Source organism: Lepidochelys olivacea (genome assembly GCF_965140295.1).
Source record: "Lepidochelys olivacea isolate rLepOli2 genome assembly, chromosome: 1".
Lineage (NCBI taxonomy): Eukaryota > Metazoa > Chordata > Testudines > Cheloniidae > Lepidochelys > Lepidochelys olivacea.
Genome location: NC_140411.1, coordinates 134,645,445 through 134,655,925, shown reverse-complemented (window position 1 = coordinate 134,655,925; position 10,481 = coordinate 134,645,445). Strand labels below are relative to the sequence as shown.

Here is a 10,481-nt window from a genome sequence, read left to right as displayed (position 1 = left end):
TCTAAGCCTTAGAAGAACCTTGTCATCGTTATTTAACACTTACCTTGAACGATCATCTTGCAATATATTTACCACTGTTTGAGTAAAAGAGATACATAAAACTTTGTTCTCATACCATGTTGCAGTTCCAACATATCCCCTTTAACTTTGTTGTTGATCTTAATGGCAGCAATGAGTGACGGCTAAAACTTCCAAAGGCTATTTCCAGTAGACAGGTTAAAAATAGTCTAGCTCTATTATACCCATAATGCCTTGTAAACAGTGAACTGAGAACAGCGTACGTCCAGTGCTATAAATCCCCTCTGAGCTTATGCTGCCCATGGTTACACAGATACAATCAGGTCCCCACGCTTCTGCAGCATAGTGATCCCCATGTGTATTGTATATTCATTTTCAAATTGAATGCATATTCTTCCGAAGAAAATGTCCTAGTGTGGCTTAGTAATAGGTCTGTCAAGCTAGGAATGGAACGCAAAAATTAACTTATCCTGTAAATCTTACTTCTGTTTGAAGTGATTTCCATCTAGGAACTATGATGCTCAATAAGTTGTTAAAGAAGTAAAAGTAGTAGTAAGTAGTATGATGACGCTGTCTGCAGAGCACAAATTAAACCTTAGCAAGGAAATTTTGAACAGCCTTTTCTCTTCAGAGAAATTGCTCATCATAATACAAAAGTAGCAAATAAGCCCAGAAAAGATCTTAACCGTGACCCTCTGATGCAGATGAGAGCTTGTTTTCAAGGGGAGGTATTAGTGCTAAGGCTTCAGGACTTTATTCCCATACATGGCACTCTGGATCCATTTCAAGCCTTCAGGGTAACCTTTCTGGACTGATTGGTTTAACTATTAGATGAAAGTTTATTATAGTGATGTCATCTAAATAATGCTCTACAGCCCACGAAATTGCTTTGTAAAGGTATTATAATGACTTATATGTAATTATTTCAAAAACATCTTATATTGTGGGACATAACAAAGCTCTATTTGTATTTATAGTAAATTATTTTATTCTGTAAAAGAAATACTTTCCAAATAATACAAATGACACAATTGTACAAAACTGTGACAAAAACAAGAGAGATGAATACTGAATATTATAACTGATTACCACATCAAAAGAGTACTCGTTACAGCAGTCAATCTTGGACTCTCAAAACATTCTGGTGATACTGTACCATTAAAAAAAACAACAACAGGAACATTCGCCATTAGATACCGCACTGTTATTTCCTAGTCTAGGTATAGGACAAGTCTGTGACATCTCAGATATCACAGTGCGTACCTGTTGGTAAATACTGCCTTTTTAATGGCAATCACTGTAAAGGAGACAGATCTATTTCCTCTCACGCACTGGGACATTCAGGTAATGAGCACTTAAAGAGTTGGTGTTCTCAGACTTTCATCCCAACACAGACTAAAACATTGGTTTTTAGTTATTTATTTTAGTAAGTATTTATTTTTGTTGGCTTATATTCTGTTCATTTTTTGAATCTCTCTTATTCAGGCTTGAGACCCTTATCTACAGCTACCAATACCACTGTGAAGAAAAGAGGCTTGAAAGCAGTTAGTATGATAAAGCCAAATATTCTTTTTTCATGCCAAACTGGATGAATAGGAAGCTTACAAACACTATGTCAGGTAAAAAGGAATATAATTTAAAAACACAAATGTCTGTGTTACTAATAATGTTCAATTACTAATCTGTTTGGGTTTTTAATATAACATACTTTTGCTATTTATATTCTGCTTACTTTCCACAGCTTGGACAATGAAAATAGACCCAGTCAGTTTAACTTTTACGTTCTCATACTCTTACATAATGCTACAGTACATGAGTCCTAACACCGCAGGGAATGTTTACTTGTTTCTAAAAATAAATGAAAACAAGCTACTGGTCAGAGATTTTGCAATTTTGTTAGCTTTTTACAAAACCTAAATTTGGGGCCAAATCTGTCCTGACGATGTCCCTTGAACCGAGAGAGACCTTGATTTTCACACTGGATGTTCCAACATTAGGTTAAATAAGTCTTGTGTGGGGTGCCCTTCTCCTTAGGTAATGCACATTAGAAAATATTAGAAACTGCCTATAGTAGCTCAGTAAGAAGCATTTTTACATACTTGCAAGATGCAAGGACACAAAACTGGCATTGTCGGGAATTTAGGGTGACAGTCCTATGTTAAAGCAAATGGTAACAAATAAAATCATTCCTGGCCAAGTTGTAGTTGGCCCAGCTGCCAACCAAGTGAGCTATTTCTTCCAGAGTTATAAGCCCTGTTTCTGAAAAGCATCAGGAAAGCAAAAACTTACACATGTGCCTAACTCAAAGCACCTGCTTAAAAAGCTATGCGCATGTGTTTAACCCCACTTCTGAATAGGGATGCTTTCCAGAATATAGGACTTAAGTACTTCCTGAATGGGGCCACAATCTTTAAAACTACTCGGATGCTATATTCTTTTACTGGTTTTATTAATATGGGAAGTCCCCTCCCCCCCCATTTCCATCTTTATTAAATCATAGCAAAACAAAGACCTGCCACCCTTTTCCTTTCCCCCGTTTAAATTGAAAATCTAATTAAAAATATAAAGATACATTAAACACAACTGAAATGAGAACAATCTGTTAGTGCACAGTAAGAACATGCAAATGAGTTCTGCAATGTTGAATGGCATTTTTAATCAGTATTAAAAACATTGCAGGTGATAATATTTTGCTATAACACAGACAGTGCTAAAGAATACAATTTACATGATAGGATACAGATAGTAAAGCTGATAAAAGTGACAAATTTAGAACATAGTATTTTCATTTCAGGTATCAGAAACAAAACCAGCTCAATGGTTCCATTCTACTGTATGACGAATACTGAAGAACAAAATTTCAGTCTTAAAATACATCTTAAAGTAGGTATTTTCCTTCAAGGAAAAATGTGCTATAAATAAATTACAATACAGTGAATTTGCCTGAACTCACTTTGTTTCTGTCTTCCAGCCTTTAAATCAAATAAAACAGCATAAAAACTGTACACACTCTTAACAGGATAGCTGATCTTTTATAAAATAAGTTGTCTTCAGAGATGTCAATTTCACAACAAGGAAAAACCAAGCCTTGTTGCAGTCACTATTATAAAATATATATATGTGTGTGTGTGTGTGTGTGTGTGTGTATATATATTTATATAATTTTTTACTTTTACTTTTTTTACGTTTTTATTTTTTACAAAAGGTGTATATTAATAGTATTTTGCACAAACTTTTTAAAAGAAATTTAGCTAGTCTAATAATTTCATTAAAATAAAACAGACAGATAAATACTTCATGTTTACAATGCAACCTGTTACACATCATCAGCTGGCAGAGGAGGTATGTTAATCCTTGGTCTTGTAAAAAATGCTATCTTCTCTCTGTCATTGAAAAAATAGAGATAAAAAGTAGTCAAACAAATGCTTATATACAGACTTCAAGAAACTGAATTTGTTTCAATCTTTATTTAGCTCATTAAATTCTTCAGATCAAATATTTATTGAGGTGTTTATAAACATAGTAAACCGGGCTCATATTGTATAGCTATAATAAATAAATAATAATAAATACCACCTAGCCCTTTATATAGCACTTTTCATCAGTAGCTCTCAGTGCTTTGCAAAGGAGGTCAGCATCATAGAATCAGTCTTTTGGAAGAAAAAAAAAGAACTAGTATCCACTACTAGCTATACACGATTGAACTAAATGGGGAATACAGACAAATTCCTCGACAATATAAACCACAGACACTATTACTTTTTGGATGAAAGCTGCCCCAGAGTACACAGAACCACACAAGGCTCTACACATCGGCTAAGCCTTGCATAGTTCCTCTTCACTGGACAAAACTGCACTGTTTCAGTTTTTACTGACAACACATACAGAAAGTAACAGACTATTTCTGGATGCATTCATATCTAAAATAAGGAAATTCTTATTCTTTTCACTTTTTTATTGAGCAAACACCACAGACAGCAGATTAAATGTGATTAGAAACTATCCATGGTTTCATCTCTGCATACCAGCCTGTATATTTGATTTATTTCCTCCCTGCCTTGTGTTCCCCAATATGCAGGATTTAAGTTGGCTTCATTATTACAGGAATTAGAGAGCTATCAAAAACCAACCCTGCAATTTCTGCTCTCCTGAGGTCCTGCCTGTCAGCCTAGGAGAAAGGGATTTTTGACAGCATCTCCCAAATGAAAAATGAAATTAACATTTGACATAAGAACTGTAAGCAGAGGAGGAAGGGATGAAGAAGGATACAAAGCACAGAGATTTCTGGAAAGAGCAGTTGGGAAACAGGACTTTGGTTTGAATAGTAAGAACAAACAGTTATGGGTACAATGCTGTTTACTAGAGTACATATAGAACATTAACTAATCGACTGTGCATATAGGGATGCAACTGGTTCCTTGGAGAACTTAAACCATGTTAGCTTGGAGCCCAAAGAATATGGTGGTGTTAGTAGCTGCCCGAATTAGAATTATAGCCTAAAAATGTGTGTACATAAATTTGGACATTCTCTTTTTGTACTACAGCATTTTTTTATTTGCACGTTGGGTGACAGCGCTTCTTCACTTCGGTTTTTAGTCTTTGTACCATGAATTGCTCAAAAGAAAAGCACTCTAATGAAGACAGGCCCACATCAATATATAAGTAAAGGTTATAGATACATAGGACACTGCACAGTGAAGCTAGGTGGTTTGGAGCTACTATAGTAATACATTAGTACATTACAACCAACAGAGACCGGTAAAGATTAAACATGTGCTATTTTCAATACAGATGTTATTGCTTACCTAAAAGTCTGCACCTGAATAGGCTCTTTCTGGTTTTGTCCACGCAGTAGGTATACTTCTTTGGATGCTTTCTTTAGCATTTTTTCAGCTACTTGTTCTTGGTGATGTTCAAATTTGGTCTGTCTTGTCTGAAAAGTATTAAAACCAAACTAAAAATGAATAGCTGGAAACATATGGAAATGAAGACATCTGTTTAAATAATATGCTTTCCCACTTCATCTCAGTGAAACCAGCCAAACACAAGGTCTGAAATAGCTAGACTCCCCAGAGCCACAGGACTGTTTTCGTCCCTAATGCTCCTGAGAAAGATGTGTTAAATTCCACGTAGTTTACTGTATTTCGATCTTTCAAATGAGACCATAAACTAGAGATTATGTGTGCTCTATGTGGGCACTGAAAATCCAATGGCAATTTTTTGTAGTTTGCCCCAGCATGCTTTGGTACACTTCCCTTTCCCATCAATGGGAATTACAGTATGCATACACAGTAAGAGGAAATTATGCAGAACACTCATTTATGATAAAATATCAAATCAGTGGATATTCATCCAGAGGCCACGTGGGGAAAAATGCATTGCGATTCCCCTACTAAATATCTATAACTTACAGAAATATCAGAAAATGCTTTTAAAAATACCAGAAAAATCAAACTTTTGATGGAGAGTTTTAATGTCTCAGACACATTAAACAGTTCCATCCTCCAGTAATTGTCACCAATGTGGTATTCAATAATGATCAATGAACTGATGTTTTCATGAGGGTAACAACAAGGGCATCTGGGGTGAAATTGTTTATTTGAAATCATGTAACATTATAGAGGTCCATTCATTTAACTTCAGCACTTCCAAGGTATACTTACCATCAGGCAGGCTTTAATCAAGGGTTCTGAGTATGCCCAACATAGAGCCCAAGAAACCATACCTGTCTCTCTGCTTCCTTCAACAAATTTCGGAATCGTTCGTCCCGAAGGACCCAGTGGGGAAGATCAGTTTGCCCTCTGAGTTGGGCATCTTCCAGACGTTGCTTCAACTCTCTCAAAACACATATCTCCTCATTCAGTTGTCTCTGTCTAGTTCTGGATGCCTGGAGATCCAGCTCCAGGTCTAGGGATGTCCTTGCCATAAGCTCAGCCAAAGAAGATCTACAAGACTGCTGGATTATTATAATTCAAATAAAACACACAACAGAGATGTTATTCAGAACATGTTATATTGATATATTCTTAGCTGATTCAGGCAGACATTTCATGCATGTCTTTAACTCTTCTGGCACGGAAGTTTTGGAAATAACGTACCAATCTCACTGTGACAAGACTAAACATATTTTGTATTTCAGGTATACTATTTCAATTCGTGTTTGATGGCAGATCCAAATTTTGGTCTCAAAAAACTAACCACCTTTTCCAAGTAAGATGTCTTAGTCCATAAATATGCATAGGGTTGTGAACCAAGTGTTCTTATTTACATACCTTCTGCTGCCATCATGAAATTCTTACTGTTAAATGATGACTTCAGGAATAGCTTTCAGCAAAGGGTGATGTACAAACTACACCACTCAGGAGTAAACTCAAAATGCATTGTGACTCAGGAGACACATCCTGAGTAAAAACTCCTTCCAAGCTTCCTCCTTGCTCTGAAGGTGGTAGCAATTTGCTACTCATCTCTTCCAGCAATAAGTTACGACACCTGCACTGGCCAGAAAATATGGGGGATGAAAACAAGGCTCCGCACACTCCCTGCCCCCCTACTCTGGTAAGAGACTAAAGGGGCACTTAACCTTGCTTACTTCTGAACACCTAGGACCAAAGTCTAGGTGGACCACAGAGGGTTGTGACCGGGATTTCTAATTGGTCTCACCGCACTTTGTGGGTATGCAGCCAAGCACAGTCTTACCGATAGCATTTTAACACACTGGATAATTAAACCAATCCATAATCAGAATTGATTTAAATTGGTCATTAGGTGACAAGCAAGTTTTTGCAGTTGTTTATGACTGTATCTCAAATATCTGTCTCTTCTCCTAAAAAAAACCCAATTAATTTATTACATTACAGTATCAGATGCTTCATAAAAATTGTCTTAAATACACCTTTGAAATCCAGGTCAAAGTACTGCTGCTTCACTTTGTAAAAAAGGTCTCAGCAGAGAAAAATCCACATGCTCATATACTGTAGTATACCTGCTTATAGCGCAAAGTACGCCTTTCCAATGTATTGCGGATGAAGGGTGATTTCCTTGGCAGGGTTGAACTGTCACTGTCACTACGATACAGCTGATTAAAAAAGATATTAAACATAAATGGACATTTATTCATGGTTGCTTTGGAATCACAAATGTTACAAGCTTTTAATTGGAAACAATGCTAGACAACAGAATACTTTTCTAGGACACTTGGGATTTACTTACATTAATGGACAAAAGTTCTCAGACTGCATCATAAATTCATACTTGCCTTCACTTTAAAAAAATTCTGTTGTGCAGTTTCTGAACAATGTTTATTTGTTAAAAGATGGTGCACGTGCTTCACTATGTTTCTTTTTAAATTGCCAACAGATTGTTGTGGTTGGCAACAGTGATCTACCATCAAAAGTGTTTATTGTTGTGTATAACAAGCCAATCTCCTTAGCGTATTTGCAAGAAGGTGGCATGTGACCAGGATTCATCACTGAATTTGGTCCGCTGGTGTCATAAATATAAAGGGAAGGGTAAACCCCTTTGAAATCCCTCCTGGCCAGAGGAAAAATCCTCTCACCTGTAAAGGGTTAAGAAGCTAAAGGTAACCTCGCTGGCACCTGACCAAAATGACCAATGAGGAGACAAGATACTTTCAAAAGCTGGGAGGAGGGAGAAAAACAAAGGGTCTGTGTCTGTCTGTGTGATGCTTTTGCCGGGGACAGAACAGGAATGTTGTCTTAGAACTTAGTAAGTAATCTAGCTAGGTATGTGTTAGATGATGATTTCTTTAAATGGCTAAGAAAATAGCTGTGCTGAATAGAATGAATATTCCTCTCTGTGTGTTTTTTTGTAACTTAAGGTTTTGCCTAGAGGGATTCTCTATGTTTTGAATCTAATTACCTTGTAAGGTATTTACCATCCTGATTTTACAGAGATGATTCTTTTTTACTTCTATTAAAAGTCTTCTTGTAAGAAAACTGAATACTTTTTCATTGTTCTAAGATCCAAGGGTTTGGATCTGTGGTCACCTATGCAAATTGGTGAGGATTTTTACCAAACCTTCCCCAGGAAGTGGGGTGCAAGGTTGGGAGGATTTTGGGGGGGGGGGAAGACGTTTCCAAACTACGTTTTCTCAGGAACCCAGATAAAGTTTGGTTGTGGCAGTGGAAGTCCAAGGGCAAAGGGTAAAATAGTTTGTACCTTGGGGAAGTTTTAACCTAAGTTGGTAAAGATAAGCTTAGGAGGTTTTCATGCAGGTCCCCACATCTGTACCCTAGAGTTCAGAGTGGGGAAGGAACCTTGAGAGCTGGTTAGATCATTAGCTTTCCCAGCCAAAGCTGGGTACTGACAGCGAGCGCGACATGAACAGTGATCCATGCCAATGTAAGGGGACTGTTGGCCCCTTACTGAAAGTTAGTGGGTTTTTTTGGCCCTCTCCCAGTATCAAAAGAAAGGGCCAATGAGAAATCAAGACCCTGAGACAGACAATCCCCAGGGCCAATGCTCCAGGTCAGTCTGATTGACAGGGCAGGCCAGCCAATGAGGGAGTTGGGAGTCCAGGGTCCTGTCCCTCGGTGTGAGCTTCCAGGAGCAGAGTGGGTTGGAGGCAAGGAAAGAGCAGCAGCCAGAGCCAGAGAGATCCAGAGAAGCAGCCCGGAGAGCAGAGCTGGGAGGCAGAGCAGCAGCCGTGCTGAGGCAGAGTGGAGCTGCAAGTGGAGCAGCCCGGAGCCGGGTGCGGTGAGCAGCTGGGGAGAGTGAGGGGGGACCCTGGGCAGGGGGCCCAGCGCAGGGAGACGCCCGTGGCCAAGAGGCCTTGCAGGCTGGACTTGGGAGGGGATTGTAACCCCGACGGGGGCAACGCTGGGAAGAAGGGTCCTGCCACCTAGAGCCTGAGGGCGTGTGGCCACCCCCAGAGCGAGTGTATCACCACAGCACAGCCACGGCCTGGGAAGGCGGCCTTGGACATGTGAGGAACAGACTGAACTTCCTGGACATTCCAGGGACAGCTATTTGTGGTTCCCCCATACTCACAGGGTAGGGTTATAAGTTTTCCTTTAACCTTTCCCATATTTTCCCTAATTTTTTTTAATTAGTTGCTATTTAATAAATCGTATTTGCTTTGAACTATATGCAATGACCAGAGGGTCAGGGAAGCACCCAGTGCAGAGAGAGCACCCCGGTGTGGGGCACTCTATCCCCGGTCCTAAGTGAGCACAACAAGGTTGGGGGGGTCGAGCCCCCCAGGAAACCTTGCCCCAGCCTTGTTGGGGTTATGGGACTCTGCCGCACAGGAGAGTGGAAGGGGAGATAAGGCAGGCCTCTGTATAAAGGGAGTGGGAGTGAGGACTCAGACCTTTTGCTCACCAATTCCATCAGGGTGGTGTATGAGCCAGGAAAGTTCCTCACAACAGTGGGACTATTCCCCCACTTACACCAATGTCACTAAATTACTAGCTTTTCAGATTCAGTGAGGTGTCTGCTTTAAACAGTATATATTAAAATAGTATCTAGCATTACATAGTCCTTCACTTTGGATAGAAACGTGCAGCAATTTTATCTGAGCCTCTTGCAGAATGTGATAACAATGCATTTTCAAGGCGTGTCAAGTGGCTGCTATGTGAGTTATTATTTGTATTATGGTAGCAAGAAGGAATTCTGAACAAGGATCAGAACTCCACGATGTTAGACACCAAACAGACAAAAAACAAAGAAAAGTTATGTTATGGAAGTCAGCAGTATCTAGCATAAGACTCCAAAAGACTATTCTATCATTTAATTCTTAGTATTTTATAGAGAAATAGGTTCCTATCAGTGAACTCTTTCCAGTGATGATAATTTAATGCAGTGTAGAATTTTTGGCTGAACATTAAAAAAAAATATAAATCCTAAATCGTGTAAATATTATGTAAGTATTGAAAAAGCACACTTTAATACACTTTCTGCTTCTGAACGTAAAACCACAAACAATTTCTACTCACTCTGCAAACATACTGACTTCGTGCTCCAGGTGAGAAGGTCTGTGATCGAACAATAGTGCTACTACGAACAAAAGCAGAACCACGGGGCCTTCGGCAGGTTCTCTCTTTTGGAAGAATAGCGACTTCTTCTGGGAAGAGATCTTCTGTGTTAGTTTCTTTATCCACCTAGAATCACAGCCAAAAACAGTACTTTTACTCCACTGACCTCTTCTACAACAAAAGCAGAAAAACTTGTTAGTTATGATCTAGTTGTAATTAATATGTCCAGTGCATGAATCATCTCTCATTTAAGAAACCATAATTCTAAAACCACACAATTCAAAATAGTGGGACTGGTTTGCAAGTGCTAACAGCCTTTCTGCTGGGCCTTAAACCATAAAGAGATTAACATGTAGCATTCTGTAGCCACATCACCAAATCTGCTGGACTGGACAGCTGCCTAAGCTCTTACCTCAATGGATGGAGAGAACTAAATCACTTTTCAGAAAACTGTGCTGATTCTCGGGA

General features: G+C 38.8%; 1 protein-coding gene across 4 annotated transcripts in view; it reads right to left on the bottom strand.

The window, feature by feature from the left end:
* Window positions 1-2,016: 2,016 nt before the first annotated feature.
* Window positions 2,017-10,481, bottom strand: part of WWC3 (WWC family member 3) — a 169,536-nt gene continuing 161,071 nt past the window's right edge. For 3 of the 4 annotated variants that reach the window (XM_084641561.1, XM_084641563.1, XM_084641564.1), the window contains exons 19-23: window positions 9,975-10,139; window positions 7,001-7,093; window positions 5,744-5,974; window positions 4,824-4,951; window positions 2,017-3,401 (exon numbers count right to left, since the gene is read on the bottom strand). In XM_084641561.1, the coding sequence (XP_084497687.1) occupies window positions 3,335-3,401; window positions 4,824-4,951; window positions 5,744-5,974; window positions 7,001-7,093; window positions 9,975-10,139 (684 nt within the window). In that variant the 3' untranslated portion in view covers window positions 2,017-3,334. The remainder of the gene's footprint in view (window positions 3,402-4,823; window positions 4,952-5,743; window positions 5,975-7,000; window positions 7,094-9,974; window positions 10,140-10,481) is intronic. The other variant, XM_084641562.1, reaches the window with a different exon arrangement.